Consider the following 23,681-nt stretch of genomic DNA (forward strand, 5'->3'; position numbering starts at 1 on the left):
AATTAATAGCAAAACCCACCCCACCTCGATGTGCCCTTTGCCTTAATATTTGTTTTTATTTCATTGCAGGAAGCAAATCCTAGCATCAGGGATCCTGAAAGGAATGTTCAAAATTCATCAGTGGTGCATAGGAAATGGTTGCATGTCACCAGATTATAAGCAATGATAGAGACAATGAAGGTACAGTCTCGTATATAAGTGTGTGTGTGTGTGGGGGGTGATTCAGTGGTGGATTCCATGAAAGAATGAAGCTGCAGAAGCTGCAGTCTGCTAGGCTTTGCCTCCACACACTGAGGCTGAAGCTAAAATAGGAAATATATTAGTACAGTGGTTTAAACAACCTTTACTTTTTGAATCTTTATTTTTTTATTTCTGTTTCTTTAAGAAATTGTAGCTTGTTTCAAGTTCAGAAACAGGTTTGTTGCAAAGTGGCCATTTTAAATGTGGCTATTTTAAACAAAATAGGGAGTTCTTGCACATAATTTTATATGTCTTGATTTCATCAAACAGAATCTTGTCGCTCTTGATATTACAAAGAGCATGGATCACATCTCTTCTGTTGATTTTAAATGTACACCAGCCATAATCCAGAGCCACAATCTAAGAGTTTGGGCATACCAACAGTTCTTTCAACTTCAAATTGTTTTCTTTGAGCAGCTGCTTTCCATAAGACATTGTAAACTGCTTTTGAAATTCTCCTGAATTTCAAAAGTAGCTTGAAAGGCAGCAAAATGATGTTACTGTTTAGGGGGAAATGAACAATCCCACCCAAACAACCTATAGTTCTACGAATTCTGGTTATTCTTATTAAGAGTCACACTTATAATATGATATGCTTTAGAAGACAAAATATTTATTTTTCAGATAATGTGTGTTTATGTAATAGCAAAGGGAAATATTGTTTTGATTTGATAAATGTGCATTCTTTTAAGAAAGATGCCTCTATTGCTAATATTTAAACTGAATAATGTGAAATTGTAGGTCTATATATCCTAGGAAATATGCTGTCATATAACATCAATGAATATTTTTTTAAAAAAAAATATTTCATACCAGGGAACATGTTTATACATACAGTTAATGATATTAGAAATATTTCCCTGATAAACATGCCTACGGTGATATCATTTGCCTTCTAATGCATTGTGTGATTTATACTTGATAGCCTTGAATATCTTTCTCACAATTTACCTTCAAAGACATCCAAAGCATATACATTCATACTGCAATGTATTCAAGATATTACACCACTTGAAGATGGGGTTTTTTAAAAAGAGGTGGCATAATTGACACAGAATGCATCAGTTTTCTACAGAAATCAGTATTAAACTGTCTCATATCCTATTTGAAAGACAATCACATTTCTTTTGGAAGTTGGCACATACCACACGAATTTATCATTATGAAATGAAGCCCCAATCCTGCAAAATGTCAAGCTCTTAAAAAACAACAATTAATTAGGTAGGACTACTAATTAAATTCTATCTATAAAGATTTGCTCCAATCTACTAAAGGAGAGCTGTATGCAACAGAATTCCATGCACAATACTATGGCAATTACTTCCATGAACGGGGGAGTTCATAGTCATTACTGGTATTTTGAGTTCTCTCTTCATGCACTATACTGCTGACGTAAGTAGACCACTTTCAAAATCATGTTACTTAAGTGACCAATTGTATCGCATGAACCAAACTCCAAATACTGAATGTTCCAAAGAAGCACATATCTTGTGGGATGGTGTTCTAAAAATATAACATCATTGCTTAACATTCTGTTAAGTAGAGCAGTCCAGAACACAGTGTTTATTTATATTTAAATGGTGGATTTTTGTAACTATAGACATTTGTATTGTTAAAGGATGAGATATCAATACTCTTGTTATCACTCTGGGAATAATATTCATTTCCTCCAAAGATGTTGAGAACACGGACTTCCTTTAGCATTGTCTCATGACCACTGGCAAGAACAGTCTGTGGGTTCTTGAATTGTATAGCTGACCCATGTTGAGTTGCCACTGCAGTACAGTTGCACATTTCGCCTGTGCAGTCCAAGTTCCCTGCAGCATTTGCAGAATCTTGCATATGTATTGATATTATAGTTATATATGCTTGCGGAAGGGCATTTTCCATCACAGGAAACAATGTTTACCTGGAAATATGCACAAAAATAATAGAGTAAATAAAAATTGTGAAATGCATGACTTCTAACCAACACTCTTACTTTCATGATAAAAGGGTACAAACAGTAGTACAGTGCTGTTGATTCTTTACTTACCGGTGTGTTACTTCGACAATCATTCTTGCGTATTGTCATCCTAACAGTCACCTTTTTACAGAATTTTCCATCTTCTTTGCCTTCAAAGAATGAATTGATTGGAAAATATCAATTCCCCAGTTTTTACACACTAAAGTCTCTGTAAGCATAGCCCATATAAAATGACAAAACAATGAGAAAAAAAGCAAATAGCAACTAATGATGTCACTAAATGTCTGAATTCTTAAAATGTCCTAAATATCACATGGATTATGAAGTGGGGGCATAACCACTGTAAAGGGAATCTATGTTATTCAAAAAGCTGAAGACCGATTCTGAGGTTGTCCTAGTATAGCTGCCATTGAAATGAGTGAAGCTTGTACCAGTGAAGTAACGGATGGGCAGTAACCTAAAATCCACTTTCCAAAGTGACAGATAACTTAATCCCAAATATAAATAGGATGTTATTTAACATCGTAGTGATTTTATAATTATTATTTCCAATTCAGAATTCAGGAATATGATTAATATAATGTCCCAGTTTTCAAGCAATTTATTGCAAAGTAATTTTATAGATGTAGATGTGTCTATCCCAAAGATCTGAAGTAAACTCTCAAAGTGAAAATAAGCAGCATTTATACTGATGCTGGAACAGCAGCACTTTAAGTAGCTTAGTCCAGTTGAATCCAATACAGCTAAGATAGTGTTCCATATGCATGCAAGTCAACATGGTGTGTATACTACTATATTTATAGTGCCGAATCTGCATGAATTATACTTCAGGGTAAGTAATTTGACGATTACTTCAGGGTAAGTAATTTGAAGATTGTGCTCTAATGTGGATTAATACTATGAACACTATACATCATATCCTGGTGTCCCATACAGCACAATGCCACAGAAGCAAGAGCCACCATGTTCTACATTTGAGTACTCTAAGCACACAAGGAGGGGCAGCATTCTAGCCGAGCCCCATCCTTGCACATCTGCATTACCCTCTACTCGTGGAGAATGACTTTGTGAAGAGGAGAGCTGCAAAACACCACTGATCATCCACTGCTAGCAGAGAAGGTCAGGAGAGAGACAGAGATAGAAGAATGGAAACAAAGAGCAGATATGGGTGTAGCAGGAGTGGAGCAGGGGGTAGTACGGAGAGGCTTCAGCTCTTTCTCTTGTAGAATGAGTAGGGTGGAATTAGCCTACTTTGGGAACTGGCACAGTCAAGTGTGGCTAAGGGAGTGATGGTGCTGAGGGCCTTATCCACAACATAACCACTACTTATTCAGAAGGAAATCCTATTGAGTTCAATGGGACTTAGTCTTAAGTGAACATGCAGATTCTGAAGCTGTACAACCATTTCTGTTTTCCTGTTAAGGGAACTCAGAATTAACAAATGGACATTTTCCTTTGCAGGCAGTAAACAATATCTTCGGCACCATCAGTCGTTTACTAGACATATTAAGCTTAACCATAATATTTTGTGCAAATATTTTAGAAATTCCAACCATCTATTACAATATAGATGATATTATGGTTCGTGTGTTCCCTTGCTCTACTGTATAGTAATTATGAACAAATTGCTCAGCAGCATCTATTAAAATGAAAGAAATAGTAGCATTTGTAAAAAGGTAACTGAAAGCAGGGCAGGGGGAAATCTTTTCCGAATTTCTGCAACATCTCAAAATCCTCTTCAAGCTAGTTATTCTTGTTTATTATCTATGGACTGGTTGTCACCTTCATTTTTGGTATGGTAAACTCACTAAATACAGAGAGGTACTATAGATACACTCCTCAGTTTCTAAATAACCCTGTGTGGTAAAATGAAAGATTTGCCACATCCTGGAGATGCATTGAAAGCTGAATTTCTCTAGAACATGACAAATTGCTCATCTCACCACATGTGAAACTGATGGGTAGTAGTCACACTGCGGTGAGTCATAAGGGAAGAGCAAGAAGATAACTAACAGAAGTGGCTGCAGAGATTCAGAATCAGCATGTTTATTTGGGAGTAAGTCTCAATGAACTCAGTGGGAATTACTTCTGAGTAAACAGGGTTCATGTTGCGGATCATGGCCTCAGCACTATCATTCCCTCAGATACAATTGGTCATGCCATCTCTTAAAACATGCTCATTCTGCAGATTGGGAAATAGGAAAAGATGCCATGCAGACCGCAGATCTTTCAAGGATTTCAAAGAGCTCGGCCGGTGTTTTTACTATGTTGCCTAGGCAACCAGAAAAAACTATAGCTTTCCCAAGTTATTATATACGTATTCCTCCAAGCAATTTTTGTTTACCAGGGTGAAACCATCAAAAAGCAGAAGCAAACCAGCCAGGAAATGAACCAAGGAAACAAAGGTAGGTGTGTACAATTCACTGAAACATTCCTCCTTGAATTACTGGGACAATGTCATTAATTTTGGGGTGAAATCAGTTTTTCTTTGCAACCCCATTGATGCCACCCACTTGGTTCTCAAGAAAGGGAATATGTTTCCATACATCTCAGGGTTGCTGGTTTACAGTATGCCTCTTTATATGTTTACCAACACCAGATTATTATTTTAGTAATGTTTCATAAGAAATAAGAATATTTAGATACTCATTCACTATATACAGTATACTATTGAAGTCACATATGCCATACTATCTGCAGAAATGTTATTTGAACAGCAAGCTTTAACAAGCAAAGCAATTAGTTTCTATGTCCTACAGCATAATGGAAATTACTGAAATTAGCAAACAAAATAATCATGCAGCGACTAAACACTATGCAGATGCTTACTACCAACAGTACATTGTTGGCTAACAACAATGCACTGCCCATACAGTGCAAAATGAGAAGATATGTGAGCAAATTTGAACAGTGAGCAGTTAATACTACAATGCAGCTTCTTTCAACTAGACTTTGTTCCTATGAGGGAGTACATTGTTGGAAATCAACAATGGTTCTGGCTGGTATGTTCCTACTTATTTCCAAGAAAATGTACCTGTGTTACAGTTAGCACTAGGTGTAGGAGTGACTGGGCTAACAGGGAATGGGAGCAACAGTGATATTCCAGAACCTAATAAGAATATTACAAATTGAACACATTATACATGATAGAAACCCCCAAATCAGTATTCAACATTTGATGACCAAATGTCCTTGGAGTTTCTCCTAGTCCATGCTATTGCACAGGTTCCATATATTTCAGTTGACTTTTGCAAAACTATTTCCCAATCACCAGTATTACCATGCTTTCCAGGGACACAATCATCTATAGTATAAAACACCACTGGGAAGGAAAAAAATAGTGTAAAACACCACTTGGAAGGTAAAATTGTAGTGGTGGTAGCCAGAGCTCTACTCCTTCTACCACACCATTGAAAGCAACAACTCTCAGAGGGGTGAGGAGAATCACGTGGTTGCCATGGTTAGCCATTCCCCTCCAAAATGTAAAAAAATTGCTTAGTGCCATAGACATCTCAGCTCTTATATCACCATTTTGGGGTTTGCTGAAATGCCCTCCCCATATCAGACAAGCTCTGAAAAGGGTGAAAGTAGCCTAGGCATAATTTCAATATGTAATAACCACATGAATTAATGTTCTTAATATTAAAGAACATTAAGAAATAGTAAAGGACAGCACTGAAATAAGTGTGCCAATGAAGTTGTTGTTTATATTCATTCAGGTTTTGTTTCATCTTAGTTCAGGAAACTGGAGATGTTAATAATTCTACAGACATTTTTTGAACTTGCACCCAGTACAATTTCTAATGTACCTAATATTTTGTTGTTTCATATTTTAAAAAGTTGTTGTTTTGTGGCTATAATTTTGGGGCTGTTCACATAAGACGCTACCGACCGAGTGTTTGAATGTGGGTTGTTTTGAACCATGGGTTGTTTTTGGAACCAAGTGTTAGTGTGTTGTCTGAATACAGCCAGAGTGGCTTGTTAAACCCAACAACAAACCATGGGTTCTCAAGGTTTCTTTTTCGAAAAAATAATCCAGAGTACATAATTAACAAGCCACTCTGGCTGCATTCAGAAAACATGATAACCCATGGTTCAACATACAACTCACGGTTCAAAAGAACCCACATTCAACCACTGAATGTGGGTTAACGTGTTGTGTGAACAGCTCCTTTCTGTTATATATAATTGTTGCTAAATAAGTTCCTTCACTATAAATTACACAAGGTAATGTCTTATTTATTTATTCATGATTGTATCCCACTTTTTCTTCAGGGAACTCAGAGTGGAACTCATTATCTGGCCTTATACATGTATATGCACGTAATAATACACTATCATCTTTCATTTCATCCTTTTGACAAATTTGCAATGTGCCCCATTGCTGAGCAAAGTTTTGAACCCAGGTCTTGCTATGATATGTCTAATCACTTCACAGCAGCCACAATCTAGCAAAAGACTTAGGCATGTGCTGTTCATCTGTGCTGGATTTTGGCCCAGAACTTGAGCTGCAGGATGTGCAGCATAGGAATGGATAAGAATTTCGTTTCAATTCTGTTAAGAATTTGCAAAATTTGAAAAGTTCTTCATATTCACGACAAAAAGAACTTGAGATCATTATTTATTTATTTTTTAAAAAAAGTTAATGTTGGAGAAACTGAAACTGACTGATTCATCCATCCAGGCTCAGGGCTTTTGAGTGTTTTACTTTTTGAAGTCTGGTTTTGAAACTCTGTGTATTTTACAACTAGTACTTAATTAGGGTTGCCACATCTTTTTTTTTATGGGTTCCTCATGGTGGTCCTCTTCATGCTGGGAATAGCTGTACCTATTATCAGCACAGGTACCTCTATTCCCAGTAAAGGGTGAGATTTCATTTCAATTTGGTTTTGATAAGAATTTACCAATATTTGTAAAGTTCCTTAAGGACTTCAGTTTTCTTTTTAAAAAAATCAAATGCGAAATAAAGCAAAACTGAGAGATCCACCCATCCTGAATGCAGCACAACCCTATGCATTTCTGTTGAATGTAACTCCCCTTGAGCAGAATGGAACTTACTCTCAGGTAAGTGTGCTTAGGATTGCAGACTAAAAGGGAAACTGAGACCTTAATATAAACATGAGACTCTGAGCTTAGTAAAATGTGAATGTGTGTGGAATAAGGAGAAGTGGTCTAAGTCCCGTGTCCCTTATGGCAAAGCTAGTACTTCCAAGATTATTCCAGTATATTCAAACAAAACATTAGTAACAGTTTGTCCTGTTCACAGCTCCTCTGCTCCTGAGATGCATTAACTTTATTTTGAAGAAATAATAAAGAAAGCTAATTAAAAAAATCTAATGGCTGTGAAAGTAAATTAATATTTAAAAGCTTAGGGAATAAATAAGTGGTTAGCAATTTTCCAGCTCTTGCACCCACTCTCATCTAGGTCTGAGACTGTGATTTGCAAATGATGAATCATTGAATCATGGTGAATGGCAGAAATATAGCTGTCCCTGCCAGTAGAAATAGCAGCCAGGTGTCATTCTGGCCGTGGTAAACATTAAGGGTGGGCAACTTGTGGTTCCCCCGATGTTGTTGGAGTACAACTCCCATTAGCGCTAGCCAGCATAGCCAAAGGTGAGTGGTGGTGGGAGTTGCAGTCCAACAACATCTAAAAGGCCATAAATTGCCCATCCCGAGTTAGGACAAAGATAGGTATACATTGTTCTAACTGAAGTTTAAATATAGATTCAGTATTATTTGCAACAACAAATAATTCTAAAACCTTTATTACCCTATTTCTTCGATTCTAAGACATACTTTTTCCCCATATAAACATCTCTAAAAATGGGGTGCGTTGTAGAATCGTGGGTGTGTCTTAGGGTTTTTTCTTTCTGTTGGTGGTACTGAAATTAGTGTGCGTCTTACAATCGATGGTGTCTTACAATCGAAGAAATACGGTAGTTATTTCAGTCATTTGCAATGTCACACCAGGTAGAAAGTGATTCTAAACAAACATAGAACTAAATCCCATTAATTTAAATGGAGCATAATTAACTGTAAATTGTCAGGATCAGAATGTTACTTCTATTATACTTATAATGAATTGTCATCACTGTTTTCGTCATCACCTTTTAGATACTTTTGAAGGCAACCAATGCAAAATATTGATGCTTTACTTACATGTTTTGCAGCATCCTTCTAGGAATGGTACAATATATCCTCCAACCTGAATAAGTACAAACATAATTCAGACCCACTATTTAATACTAATGTAGCACTAATTGAAGGACCTAGTGTTATAAGAGATGAACTATTGGAACAGAGCCTACTGCTACCTTAAAGAACCTAAAAGGTAAATAGACTAGAATATAGAGAGTCAATAAAAGCATGTTTTTAATTTAAATAAAATTATTATTACAATTTTTAAAAATCAGATCAGGGTCAATACAGCATTTTATTTATTTATTTATTTATTTGATTTATATCCCGCCCTTCCTCACAAACAGCATAATATTGACTTTTAAACAAAACTGATTAAAAAAGCATACACAGATCCATCTCGAAACTCTTTTTGAAAGGAACATGTAATATATAAATCTTCAGGAACTTTGCCTACACAAACCCCTCTAAACTGCATTGGAGCGGTGTGTGGATTATTGCTATCGTACGATGTATATCCATGTCACCAGTGATAGCCAGGGAAGTGGTGGATGCAGAGAGACTTAAAATGTAGTGATCTACATGTTAACATCATATGTAGTGATGTTACAGCCAGGGGACAGACATACCAGAGGGAGACTGTTTTAACAGCATCCTATTCCCCATGGGAAGCCTGCCCTATGTTCTGGCTTTTATTTTTACCAACTCTGTGGTGCTTCTGGTTGTAATAACTGGGCCAGGTTCTACACTACAGCTTTATAACAATACTGAAGTGCACTGGCATCTGTTGGGGCCAATGACACATTCCATATACTGTTTTCAAACTGCTTTCGTAGTGTTATATCCTGCTTGGTGTAGATCTGGCCTGAAAGTCCCCAGGAAAAGCAAAATGAAACTTTTGAAATCATATGAAAAATGAATGAAGCACTGACCTTCACACACTCTGTTTCGTTAAAGGGTGGACAGCTGATGGACGACGTAATTAGAACAGGTCCAATTGGTGTGTTTGTGCAGTCATATCTGACACAGTTCGAAATCCAAGTGCTGCCAGGCTTTTAAACATTTAAATATCACCAGCAGAAATACAAGCACATCAAAATGCTATTAGAATTGGCAAGAAGTATATATTTCACACAATAATCTCACTTGTGTACACTGATAGTGCTATCACTGTCTTCTTGAATGCTCAGTGCAATCGGTACTGTGCTTCCCTAAGAAACAAAACTTCCAGTGGAATTTTAGGATGCTTTTAGTAAGCTTTTAGGATGTTTTAACAATGTATACTATATTTTTAATCAGTGTTTTATGTATTTTATATTTACTGCTGTTCCCCACCTCAATCAAAATGGAGAGGCAGGTAAGAATTATTATTATTATTATTATTATTATTATTATTATTATTATTATTATTATTCCAGATGCATTCTCCAACTGATGCAGTTTTGCAGCTGCCTGAAATTATCATCAATGGTGTAGCTAGAGAATTTTAGACCCTGAACTTCATGGTACTACAGCCACATGACTTTAGAGAGTCATGTGTATTACTTCAATTGTGAAGCACACAGCAGACATTTTTCTTCTCAGCCATTCCATGCTTTGCAATTGCTTCTACATTCCTGATCTGTTAGAGCAAAAGCCAACTCTACTTAAGAAAGTAAAAAAGAAAGACTCTGAATGTGCAGTTTCTCATTTAGACTCACTTGAATCGTAGCTCGACCATGACTAGGGGCATAAAATGGAGTTTGCTTCTGCTCCCCTGATGCTGAACACACATTTTCTTGTGAATAATTTTGTTGTAGAAAGGATAATGTATTTTAAAAGAAAAATAATAAAATATGCATCTGTACACAATCATATGCATACCCAGCCAGACATCCCCTTGACTAGAAAAGAAGGATGGCACAGCGAGCAGTCAGCCATAGCTGGCCCTGATATGTCCATGTTAGCCCAGGTGGTGACCCTGGGTCTGTTTGCCACTGCTCCCTGTCTGCTGCTCTCTGGGTGGTCTTTTCCTGGGCTGTGGCTGTAAGGTTCAGCCCTACTGCACCACTGATTATCATATTTATTCTTGTGTAATCCTGCCACAGCTCTATTAACTTCAGTGAAATTTCTGCAGTTACGTAATGCTCCATAGAATGCAAATAGTACTGAAAGTATTGTTTCTCTTCTCTTCCCCTGCTTCATATCTTGTGAAGTTACTGCTAAAGAGCTGTATCCCACAGCATTAATTATACTTGGATATCTGTCGTCTTCCCAGATAATCTTACCATATTCTATAGTTAATCTTCCAACATCAGTTTTTTTTTCAATAGAAGGAAACAGTGGGAAGAAGAATGGGCAAGTTTTCTTTTTGTAAACCTATCCATTTGGCCACCGGGATAAGCACTCCCTGTATCCTATGAGCTGCATTTGATCCATTTTGTTCTCACCATGATGTGGTGCATAGCAAATATGCAGAACTGGGGCCTTTATAATGGATTGTACTGTGGCTGCAATGAGTTTCAAGTTTGTCACATCATATCTAGCTAGTGCCATTAGACTTCCTGAACAATCTTAATTCATATCACTGTTGTTATTTGTAAATTCATTGCCAAGATAGGACTAAAGTTTTGCAGTGGAAGTTCGTTTCTTTGGATGTACAAACTAAATTCCGTATAAGTTAACCAGTAAGAGCCCCCTCCCTCCAACAAGAAAAATTGCAAGCACTAATTTACCTTAAAATGTGAAATGGTTCCATTGCTGAAAGCATGAATACAAGACACATTCTTGCATTTTCCACAGCAGGTTGTTAAATCTTTTGGAGATTCATACACTTGGTGCTGTAAGTGTGAAAATAGCATTTAAAATATGGTTTCAATTAAGAACCAAAATTACAACAGTGTGGGTTAAATCTGATTGTGTTGTTCTGCCAGTTGCTGGTGAGATGGATTTCCCTTCCCCCCTGCACGCCCCCGTGTCCTCCCCAGATCTACTCTGGACAGTTGGAGGACCCTCCAGAGCAAATTTCAAAAGCACAAGGTGGCTATAAGAAGAAGAGAGGGTGGGGAATTTCCATTACACAATGTAGGATTTAAGCTGGTATGTTTATATTATGACACCATATTATATTATGACAACTGTTAAGATCAAAAAATCTTAATACTTCTCAATTGTATCTAATGTACTGCCAATGGGAAAAGTACTAAAGGAGGCACTGTTCCACTAGTGGATGTATGTCTGCCTAGCTCAGGGTGGACAACTTGTGCCCTCCAGATTAACTATGCTGGCTATAGAATATGGCAATTAGAAGGCCACAAGTTACCCATCTCATGCTCGTGGAATAACTAGCACAATGAAATTGTGAGTTGTGAAAGACTTGTGCAATGGCTTGTGCAAATGGAATCAAATTATAGGATTTGACACTTGGATTCATCCTTGCACATGGATGAAAACAAGTTTCTACAAACAATAGAAGCTTTGTGCTAGCACAATATTACTATTGGATACAACCAACAGTATTCAGTAGTACTTCTTAATTTTATTGTTGTACTACTAGAAGAAAAATGTGCTTTAATGGCTGTTTGACTTAGTCTTGGAATAGATATATATATACTTTTCATTATAAAATCTCAAAGTGGAGAAATAAAATACAAAGTCATATAATCATAAACCCAGGATACCTGGGGTGAACCCGCTTCTCATCCATGAACTTCACTGCAAACTCTACATCAGTTTTTGGTACCATTCATGTCCAATTGACACTCATGTGTTGTGCAGAAGAGAGGTATCTTCTGTTGCAGATGCTATTACATTTTCTAAACAGTGGATACACTGGATTTTGTACTTGCAAAAACACTATTCTTGGCTTATGTCTGTTGTAGGGAAGCTTTTCCAGCAGCACTCAAACACACACCCAACAACAAACCAAACAGCTATCCAGTTGAAGGAAATGCACCCAACAATCCTTTATATTGGGACAAGGTATCATGCTCCTGGTGATTGATCAAGATTGTGGAAATATTACACTACATATAAAAATATATTTAATTAAGAACATAAGAGTCATGCTGGATCAGACTAACACTTGATCTAGTCCAGCACTCTGTTCACACAGTGGCCAGCCAGCTATTGACCAGGGAACCACAAGAAGGACATGGTGCAACAGCACACTCCCTCTAACGTTCCCCAGCAAATGGTGTGTATAGGCTTACTGCCTCTGATACTGGAGATACCATCTAGTCATCAGGACTAGTAACCATTCATAGCCTTCTCCTCCAGGAATTTATTCAACCCCCTTTTAAAGCCATTCAAATTGGTGGCCATCACTACATCTTGTGGTAGCGAATTCCATAGTTTAACGATGTGCTATGTGAAGAAGTACTTCCTATTATTTGTCCTGAATCTCCCATCAATCAGCTTCATGGGGTGACTCCAGGTTTTAGTATTATGGGACACAGAGAAAAATGTCTCCCTATCCACATTCTCCACACACTTATGTGCATATAGGTGAAAGAACACATGTATTTGCAGATATGTGATATAGCCTGCCACTATATGTATGCATGTTTAGTAGTGTGCATGAATATGCATGAGGAATACACAAATGTGTGTTAGCACATAGCAATGCATGACAATGGCAGTGAGAAGGTTTACTCTATTTATTTATTTATTTATTGAATTTATATACCGCCCCATAGCCAAAGCTCTCTGGGTGGTTTACAAAAGTTAAAAACAGGGAACATTAAAAAGAAGTATACAAAATTATACAACATGTAAGCTGAGTAATTGCCATTAGCAAGAAAAGTCAAACTACAGCATGAATTAAATCTTAATGGACTCAGGACTTAACATGTTGTTGCTTCAAACATTCATTATTAGAAATTAGGCAGGCTATCTCCAGATAATATTTTTGCATTTTATATTATGGTTTTATACTGTTGTTTTATACTTGAATTGTCTTAATTTTGTAAACTGCCCAGAGAGCTTCAGCTATTGGGTGGTAAAGAAATGCAATCAATCAATCAATCAATCAATCAATCAATAAATCTTACAACTTAACTTGATATAAAGTACATTTCTACAGACAGTGGTAGCTCCAGGTTTTTGAGGGCCCTTGGGCAAAATACCTTAAATGGCCCCTTACTTAGTGAGTCTACCTTCTCACTGCCATTGTCATGCATTGCTATTGCTCATCATCTTCTTTGTCACCGCTTGCTTGACATGACAGGCAGGCAGCTAGTGAGCAAGCACTGCTCCTCTGTTTCACCACCACTGTTATCTGGCTAGAACAAGAGGCAGGTGAACAAGCAGGTTGCCATGATCAAGAGGAGACGCAGGTCCAGGGGGCTTTTGACAGAGAGCCCCTCCTGGGGTATGGTCCCTTAGCAGGTGCCTATCCATCCCTACCCTTGATACTAACCCTGTCTAGAGTGACTGATGATCGATGCTACGATTACCTACACAGATAAGTTGGGTCTAAGAGCCAGTATGTATTTCTGTAGAACAGACTACACCAGCATAATAACATATCTCCTCATAAAATACATTGAGTCACTATTAGCCCCTGTTTTCAAGCCCTGACAAGACATCATAGAGGTCTGGGAGGAAATAGTGTAAATGCAGAGATTTTCTAGATTCTTATTAAAATGATCTACTGTTTTTATTCCTTTTAATTTACTAGTAAATATTCATAGTTTAATTCTGAATTTCTTACAGATTTGCACCTTGCTGCACAATCTATAGTGGAGATATTTATCCGATAGTACTTGGTAACAGGATCAATTATCCTTGTGCAATAGGAAGTGTGGCAAACACCATCAGGTGAATGTTGAACAATAGACTGTCCTGGTAGCAGAACACCTCTCTCATCATTCAGGCACACTTTGTCTCTTGCTGGAACACAAAATACAGAGGGTAAAATTATTTTAGATAATCAAAATTAATGGAAAAAGATGTTTCAAACAAAGACATGACACTGAGAAGCTAACAATACTTTTAAACCTTCACAAGAACCATTGGGCTGTAGTAGCATTAAACCAATGAACTTGTCCACTAAACATATCTGTTTAACTTTTCCTGAAATCTTTTGCAAAATCCTTGAACAGTGAAATATTTTCTTAGAATTAGTTCCCTTACAAGAAATAGGAATGATAGATTTTTAATAGCATAACACTATTGGCCTGGTTCACACAATCAAAACTGCCCACCATAGCTTGTTGACTGTAGTGCATACCAGTGAGCTGTAGTGCATACCAGGTGGTTTTTGAATATTCAAGCTGCACCTGCAGCTTGTCATATCTGCAAAACTTAAGAACACTCACATAACCCAACAATAGACCATGATTTATGTGAGGGCTGTCTGACCTTCACATAACCCAAAGTCCCTCAATTCAGATGACATGGCAAGCCACAGCTTGAATATTCAGAAACTGCCCAGCCCTCACCGGCATGCACCACAGTTCACCGTGGCTTAAACAAGGCATGGTGGGCACCAGCAGCCATGAGAACTGAGTAATTATGTTGGCACTGATTCTTTAAAAAAGAAAGAAAGAAAGAATAGCTACTTTCAAACCTCTTACAAAGTGCTTCAGGGAAGCAGCAACAATATATGAAACTCTTCTAGCTTAATTTGGGTATTTTCTCTGTGAATTGTTATGTCTTGAGTTCTTAGTTTCTAACTGGAAAAGTGACTAAGAACAGAATATCATAAACTAAATACGTTTTCAACTAGAACCTTGTTTACTTACAACATTTGTACTTCATGCAGTGACAAATATTTTCTGTGCTGTTCTGGAATTGTTCATCTAAAATTGCTTTCTCTCCCTGTTCATAGAAGAAGAAAGGTACAATATTATGCCATTAATATTGCTCTTCAATATCAGTTTGATCTTCCTAGACTGTACCTTCACATCTCAGCACTATGGAGCATGGCTTTTTATGAACAAAAAACCCCATTCTATTTGCAGTCCTATATTTTGTTGTTCAGTGATAAAGTCATTTAAGCTATAATCCTATGCACAATGGGATTTACTTCTGAATTCAATGGGACTCATTTTGGAATAGACATGTGTAGGATCACACTGCTTTATGGAATAACCTAAGCACTATTTGCTTGCATCACAGATGTAGTGATTTAGTTTTGTAACAGTAATGGATGTTGGGAAATATGGAATGGGAAATGTGGATGACAAATAAAATGGAATCAGGCCACTGCCTGGTAGAGACATTTGTGTAGTGTAACACTGGCATATCATCCACAGAACATGTCTTATTTAAGGCAGTTTGCTTTTATACCTACAGAAATAACCAAACATGCAGCTCAAACCTCAGAAGTGTTGCTGAGTTCAACAAGACATTCCCAAGTAAGCATGCACAGGACTGCAACTTTAATCAAAGGAAATATACACCCCAGTAGAATAGGCTATTCCTTTTATGTCAATGTTTGCTAAATGCAATGTCCCCAATCCAGAGGTCTGAGAATACTCAAATCAGTAAGAGCTCTTGTGGATGGAAACAGCTATTGTACTGAGCATTTATTTGTAGTTATGTTAATAAATTAGTAATTATACATTTAATGAAACATAACTAGACTCCTCATTTTTGTGAAACATTCCAAATAATTGTTTTAACACAATAAATGGCAATGAATTCAATATATGTCAAATATGACTGAAGTCTAAGAAGAAAGTAAACACACCTTGCAGACATTTAATTACATGAGAATGACATTTAGGACATATTTTAGTGAGATTTATTCCTTACCAGTTTACACTGAGTCTTAGGAATTGTGTCACATGCACACTCTAAAATAATAAAATAACAATCAATATTCAGAAAATTGACCATACTTTTTTGTGAATGCAGTGAGTCAGCTGGCAAACTTATTTCCTCAAATAATACAGTTCAACAGTCACCAGGCTTTCCATAAAACAAAAAGGACTCTTGTGGCGCCTTAAGAACAAACTGATTCATTGCACCGTAACCATTCATGGACTAGAGACTACGTCATTGAATGGCTGAACTATTATCCTCAACTGGCAAACCACACACACACACACACACACACACACACACAGAGAGAGAGAGAGAGAGAGAGAGAGAGAGAGAGAGAGAGAGAGGTAACGAGTCAGACCGAAAGACCATAACATTCAAGAACCTGTGGTATTTCAAAGTAATGATCAAATAAATCCAGATAAGCACAGTGACAATTCACAAGAGAAATGGTGCTAACACTAGGTTCTTCCAGATGAAGGTTTCATAGCATTTACAATTAGAAGGCATCGTGCAGTTATTCTGTCATTTCTTCTTTAACAGATTTTCCATGGTGAAAAACGACAGAAGCAGCAGTTGGAAAATACAGGAGGGTTATGACTGGACGATGACATGTCTGGCTGGACCTCCATAAAATTCCAGGACTGAGGCAGGATAATGGTACAATAAAAGCCTTATCTGCAAGTACTCAGAATCCTAACTTCAATATAGTACACGAATTTACCATCTATCATGATGTTAAACCCTACAGGAATTTGAAAGGCATCCTGTAGTGAAGTTCTACTGAATCTGATTTCTTCCCCATGATTTTGGCCACTTTAGATCACTTTCAGTCAATACTACTGATAATAATTATCTTGCTTGGACTCCACAGAGTACACTCTTTACCTATTGGTAATATACAAAGAACTGTAATAAGAGTTCCATTTAGTCAACAGAATTTTCCTGTTGTCCCTTCCTGTTGCAGCTCCTTGTACTCGCTGAGAGGCCATTTCTGAGGGTTGGGGGACCCTCCTGAACTGTCTCGGAAGGGAATACCTCACATTAGTGGCTCTTTGGATCTAAGCCATTACATTTTGGACTCAATGGCCTTATAGGTCCCTTCCAACTCAACTCTTCTATGATTCTATGATTTTAATAATGAAGAATATTTTACCAGGAATACAATTATAAATTTTAATCAAGATTTCTGGATATGGAGGGGAGATTTTGCCAGGTTTGCTTGATGAGAAAATAACATTTCAAACCCTTTCAAAATTAATCTACCACATATATCTTTACAAAAGACACCTCCAGATTGGCCTGTTATATAGCTATATTACTGATAACTTCGTATTTTGCAAGAAACTATGATTTTCAATACTTTTATAATCCAACGTGGCATTTTATATTGTCAGATAAATTGGTTTAATGTCTAAATGGCAGTAAAAAAAACGTAATTACCACATGTACGATATGGACAGCACTTTTCTGGACTCCACACTTCTACCAAGGACATCCCTAATACACACTTAAATTCTGGACAACGATAGGTTTCACATACTGCAAGTTAAAAATTCAAGAAAAGAAAGAAATAGGTTTAAATGTCCCTGCAGGGAATGAATTGCTGAAACTGATGAGCAAAATTAGAATGTTCAAGAAAAAAAAATACATGTTCATTACATATACTTTAGATGGAAAAATGTTTAAATGTTGACTTAAAGTTCTCAAGTTTAACAATCTAACACATTTTAATGGCTGTAAATGTCATCTGGTAAATAGCACACACTAGTTAGAGAGTTAGTCACAATTTTCTATCCTCCATATATAACTGCTTTAAAAAGTATATAGTGGATCTAATGAGAATTCCCATGAATTCACCATTTACAGTACTGAAAAATCACTGCAAACTAATCCATGCAAACACTAGAGAAATTTTCAACTCACTACACTGGTAAGCAGGACAACATCTGTCAGTAGTATTGCCATCCACAGTAAGGACCTCTCCTTCTTGACACTCGGGAATTTGATCAGAGCAAACACCACATGCTGATATAAAAAAGATTAAGATTTAAATTGTCAGGAAACACACGTGTATGGAATTCTTTATCAATCTATGTTTTCTGTAAGTGCACAAATTAATGATGAAATTACATTTCAGAAGGGGAGGGGCTAAATAATGAAATTTCAGAAGGGATAAAGGCTTAGTCTTGTGAGTTAGGGCTTTAGTGTGCCACATGGGCACCGGAGGAACTGCCTATTTTAGAATCAAGATGGTCTTCCCCATTAGACAGTTTTGGAAGATAGTTTGCAGGATACTGATTGCAGTAGGCCTATCCACTAAAGAATTTGGAATATATTCCTTCAGGATTAAAGTGGCCACTGCAGCAGTGCAGATCAGCTTAGAAGCAAGTGGGATTCAGAGGAAATGATGGTGGCATTCAAAAGTCTTTAAGGGATATGTCCTAGAGCCTGAGAAAGTATGGGTCAGTTCTAATTACATTGTACATTTTTTCCCCTGACAGGAGTCGCAGGCAGTGCCAGAACAGATGCTGATTTCTGGCTGCTCCATCATTTCTTGGGTGCAAGCAGCACCAACATAAGAGTGCAGTTGGCCCATATCAAGGTACGTTGGTTAGGAAATGTAGGATGATGTAGAATCAGCTGTTGCCTGACTTCTGGGAAAGTCTAGCAAATGGCCTCTAGTAATACTGGTAAGAGTGACTGGTCAGTGTGAGCAGAGGCAGAAGATGGGCTTGTCCTTGCCACCAAGACATTAGGGATCTGGCAAGAATCTGGAGGATGGTTCATTCTGTGGCCTGAACCAGTGCAGAGCATTGAGGAGCTAAGGACTTCAAGGCAGAGAGAGCAAGTCACAAGATTAATCAAGTTTAGGGAGAGCAGTTGCAGGTGCTGGTTTATTCCCTATCCTGCCGCTGTACATTCTATGTTAGTGCCTGTTCATTTGGAGGGTTATGATTTGTTTTTGGAAGATCATCAACGCTGTGAAATGTTATTGTTGGAAAGTGGAATGGAGGATGCTCAGCTCTCCTTGTACAGTGTGAGTAGAGAGGAAAATAGGTACCACTGAGGCAAAGGCACCATTGCAATGAAAGAAGGCATACCAAGACTAACCCTCAAGGCATATCAGTGCAGAGGAACAGGGATGGCCCTTTGCTAGTGCAAGGCTAGCTTTATTTATTTATTTTTCTAAAAATAATTAGTTGCCCTGTGGCCATACAATGAAAAGGTTGATGATGATGCCTGGCATTTCCTGAACTCCTTGAATTACCCTAACCCACCCCTTCGCCCCATAGCCAAACCAGTCAGTGTTGATGTCAGACCAGAAGTCAGGTGAGACTGCCTGACATGGGGAGTGTCCATACGATGCCACTTTCATAGCTGATTCCCTAAAAACCCTGCAGCTTCGCTGCTAAGAGGTGGAACTGATAAAGTTACACAGCAGAAGGGAGCATAGACTGACTAGGAAAAACCGCACTGCCAGCATCCATTTGGCTTGTCAATCCTGCCACCTGCCCTGCTTTTTCATGCTTACCCTGCACTTGGACCTGCCACTAGCAGTGGCCACTTGCTTAACTTGAACTAAGGCTCCCACTGACAGAAGAAGAAACAAAGTGGTGAGCAACTGAAAAAGTCACAGTAAAATGACATTGTGAAAAAGCGTTGTTTCGTGGGGGAAAGCCTGATGTGGCTGTGTCATATAAACAATGCTGTGGCACACCACAGCCATGATGATGTTTGCAGGGTGTACAGACAAACCCAAGGATGATGACAGGATGCACTATCCTAGCCGTCTTCTGAAAGAGCCATACCTGCAGTTTAATTAGTGTTTATTCTCATTGCAGGTAAATTATATTAATAAAGTTATGGCCCCATTAAGCCCATATATCATCCCATCTCTTCATTTGGGTGTGGAGACTCAGACAAAGCCCTGGTACACATGAAGCTTCAGGAATGAACTGGTGCTGATAGCATCCACTAACTCGATCTTCTGATAGACCAACTACAAATCTAGTTGTAAAAGAAAATTCTGAAGAGAATGCATTTCTTATGGCAACAGCTTCAACCACCTCTTTGAATTTGCAGAAAAGCCATAAGTCTTGGCAACAGACCTTCAGTCCACTAATAACTGAGTGCAAAAGAAGATTGTCATTTATTCTAGACATTGGAGTGATCTTGCAAAATGAAATGCAAGACACTGTAAATGCAACTGCTGACCCTCTCTGGATTCGGAACCAAATCCAAAGTGGGCAAGGTCAGTTCCAAGGCACTCTGAGCCAAATTGGGGCTGATTCAGAAGCTTTGAATCAGCTTTTGAGCTGAATGTGGGGGGGCTGTGCACATAGCCCTAGCCTCAGTGGCAAAGACTGCTTATTGCCAGCTTAGGCTAGTACAGCAGATATGACCATTCCAGGACAGGGATAGCCTGGCCACAGTGATCCATGCATCAGTAACCTCAAGAAAGGACTACTGTAAGACATTTTATGTGGGGCTGCCCTTGAGATTAGTTCAGAAGCTGCAGCAAGTGCAAAATGTAGTGGCTAGAATGCTCAGTAGAGCTTCTTACTGCACACATATGACTCTTATACTGAAAGCTTTGCACTGGCTGCCAATAAGCTACCAATCCATTTCCAAGGTATTATGGCTGGTTTATAAAGCCCTAAACAGCTCAGGTCCAGGTTATGTAAGAGACTGCCATTTTCCATATAAGCCACCCTGGTCTTTACCTTTTGAGGAGGAAAGCTTCCTGACCATACTAAAGCCTACTGAATCTCATTTGCCCATTGTGCAAACGAGGGCCAGGTCAATTGTGGCAACCACCATGTGGAATGGTCTCCCCACTGAGATTAGGTGGGCTCCTAGTGTGGAGCACTGAAGGCACTTGTATGTCCAGACATTTCCCTGATCTTTAGTATTGTCAGCTACCCCTAGTTATTTTAATTGATATTTTATTCCTTTTATCATTGTTTTATTATTTGATCATGATTTTATATTATAAACCATTTTGTGATTTTTTTTAAAAAAATTAAAAGCTGTATAGATTTTTTTAAAAAAATAAAGTATTTATTTATTAAATTTCTATGCTGCCCAATAGCCAAAGCTCTAATAATAATGATGATGATGATGATGAAAACATCCCTAACCAGTCTCCTTTGCTTATCTATTAATCAGCAGGTTGTCAATAAGAACAGAATTCAACATACCACAGATATACGATACACAGCAGGTGCCTTCCACATGGGCAGCAATCAGGGTTTGATCTGCCCTGCAGTTTGGAATTTGTTCCATGGATTCACATTTTGCTGGATCACATTCTGAAACAAACAGAACATTCTCAAAAAACAAAGTGGGTTTTGGACAAAATCACCATAACCATCTAGAAGGCTCCCCAAAGTAGCTTACATAAAAATTAAAAAATTACATCGGGACTGATGTCTTACTTCCTTTTGAAATGAGACTAGACGTACGACAATGGGGTTCTGAAATATGGATCTAGCACACGCCCTCTGAATATACTCGATCAAGGACTTCCACATACCATACCAGTACAGTTCCTTTAATCTTGCCTTCTAAGAATCTAGGAATGGATCTAGCAGTGGATCATAGAAAAATGCCTAAAGGGCAAAGGAACACTGTCAAGACCTTACCTAGAAAATGATGGGGGTAGGGTTCATCTTTTTGCCTTGAAGAAAAAGATTTCAAAGCCATAAGCATTTCTACTCATTTTGGGACTCCCCCTAGGAAGTGTTAAATCTCTATTGTGCAAACAGTACATCCCATTTTTGCAAAATTATTAGCAGGGTACAGCAGAATTGGTGGAGGCACAAACCCTATTGGATATTGCTCTTTGCAAGTAATCAACATAGGGACTTGCAAAAGTAAACACCCCTGTTTGAGTCCTCATGGGTAGGGTCGAGCTGTGCAGGGCCTGCTTAGCAGCTGACCAAGTTCATTCATTCATTCATTTTTAACGTTTATGTACTACTTAAACACCATTAGGCTAGCGTACAATAATTTGTTTAATCTTCATTCCTTCCTTGCACAGGAAATGGATGTTCCAAGTGTCCATGTTACTTCTTGCCTGTGTAAAGTTTGTGGGCCCTTGGATGGGCAGGTGAAGAGGGTGGCAGATGCTTTGCGTACCAATGTTTTGCACTTGCTTGCATGGAGCAAACACAAAACACTATGCCACCTGCTTGGATTGAGCTTCTTTCAGGGTGAACAGAGGGATGCTCATGTATCCTTATTCAGTTTTCACTAAGAAATCTTTGCTATACTGATACTTTTATCTGCAGAAGGCAAGCCATTTGAACTATACTGAAAACGTTTGACCTATAGTTCTTTTCAGACTCTCACCCCCTTAATCTCATCCTACATAATAACAATGGTGAAGGTCACTATTGGTGTAGAGCAGGAGTAGGCAACATTTTGGGGCCATGCACACATCTGGCAATTTAATATACTGACTTGGGTAAAATGGCGGCCATAGCAAAGGACAAGTAACCTGCACAAAAGACTGAGAAGTGGAGTCTGAGTCCAGCACACTAAATAACTCCTTTGAACCCACATTTTGCAGCACCAACAGAAACCTATTTTATAGCAATCCAGGAAGATGGTAAGAAAAGGTGTTATTTAAAAAAAAGAAGTGGGCAGGCTAGGACACCTTGGAAGCACATTGGTGACCACAGGCACCATGTTACTTACGGCTGGCAGAGAGAGAGAGAGAGAGAGAGATTCATCAGACAATCGCATTTCTTTATTCAATACCTACCACAGCTGTAATTAGGACAGCAGGAATCATGTTGATAATAGGTTGCCAATTTCTCCAGACCTTTGCATTCAGGAATATATGTTTCACAGAGGCTCTGATTACAAGCTTTATAGATAGATAATAAAAAAGTAAAGAAAAAGGAGAACATTGTTGAATGTAGTTATGATTACTTTTATTGTGTGTCATTAAAAATTCCTGGGAAAGATATTTTTTTTAATTTAATGTTGTTGTTTTAATTTAAAATGGCTTCAACTTGCTTTGTTTCCTATGCCAAATTAAACTTATCCTCAGAGTCCTATGTGCAAACACTGTAAGGTTGCATTATTTTATATGTGGTTGTGTTATGAGGGATTTATAAATCCCTGTGTAAAGACACAGTCCTGTGTAAAGACAGGGCAACACTGTGCCCTATCCCCATCACCCAGAAGCAAGCTGGGTAAAAAGGCCCAAACTATGCCTTTTGAGACCTAAACTATGCAAGAACAAAGAAGCAGTATCAAGGTTGGGAAATTTACTTTATAATCCCTCATAAAATATTTAATAAATATTCCTCCTGCTAATTATTTCTATAATGCTGTTTTCTACAAAATCATGCCCAAAGTAGCTCATAACTTGTCAAATGAACACCAATAAATATCACAATTCGAAAAGGCACAATAGGAACAATTACAAATATTTGTAGATCAATAGGTAAATACATAATAAAATTTGAGTCCACGCAACTTACTGTATGCATTAATTCCTTATCCCTGAAACTTCTACTGCTGATATTACATTTCTAATAAAACCGTATCTCCTAGCACACGATCAATC

General features: G+C 37.9%; 1 protein-coding gene across 1 annotated transcript in view; it reads right to left on the reverse strand.

Moving 5' to 3' along the window:
* Window positions 1–1,677: 1,677 nt before the first annotated feature.
* The window catches only part of OTOG (otogelin), a 128,898-nt gene continuing 106,894 nt past the window's right edge, over window positions 1,678–23,681 (reverse strand). The window contains exons 45-56 of the mRNA XM_063118414.1: window positions 22,869–22,973; window positions 21,301–21,411; window positions 18,023–18,124; window positions 17,540–17,638; window positions 16,088–16,128; window positions 15,069–15,148; window positions 14,040–14,214; window positions 11,062–11,166; window positions 9,280–9,399; window positions 8,369–8,414; window positions 2,276–2,355; window positions 1,678–2,149 (exon numbers count right to left, since the gene is read on the reverse strand). Coding sequence (XP_062974484.1) covers window positions 1,949–2,149; window positions 2,276–2,355; window positions 8,369–8,414; window positions 9,280–9,399; window positions 11,062–11,166; window positions 14,040–14,214; window positions 15,069–15,148; window positions 16,088–16,128; window positions 17,540–17,638; window positions 18,023–18,124; window positions 21,301–21,411; window positions 22,869–22,973 — 1,265 coding nt within the window. The 3' untranslated portion in view covers window positions 1,678–1,948. The remainder of the gene's footprint in view (window positions 2,150–2,275; window positions 2,356–8,368; window positions 8,415–9,279; window positions 9,400–11,061; window positions 11,167–14,039; window positions 14,215–15,068; window positions 15,149–16,087; window positions 16,129–17,539; window positions 17,639–18,022; window positions 18,125–21,300; window positions 21,412–22,868; window positions 22,974–23,681) is intronic.

Source organism: Elgaria multicarinata, chromosome 2 (assembly GCF_023053635.1).
Source record: "Elgaria multicarinata webbii isolate HBS135686 ecotype San Diego chromosome 2, rElgMul1.1.pri, whole genome shotgun sequence".
NCBI lineage: Eukaryota > Metazoa > Chordata > Lepidosauria > Squamata > Anguidae > Elgaria > Elgaria multicarinata.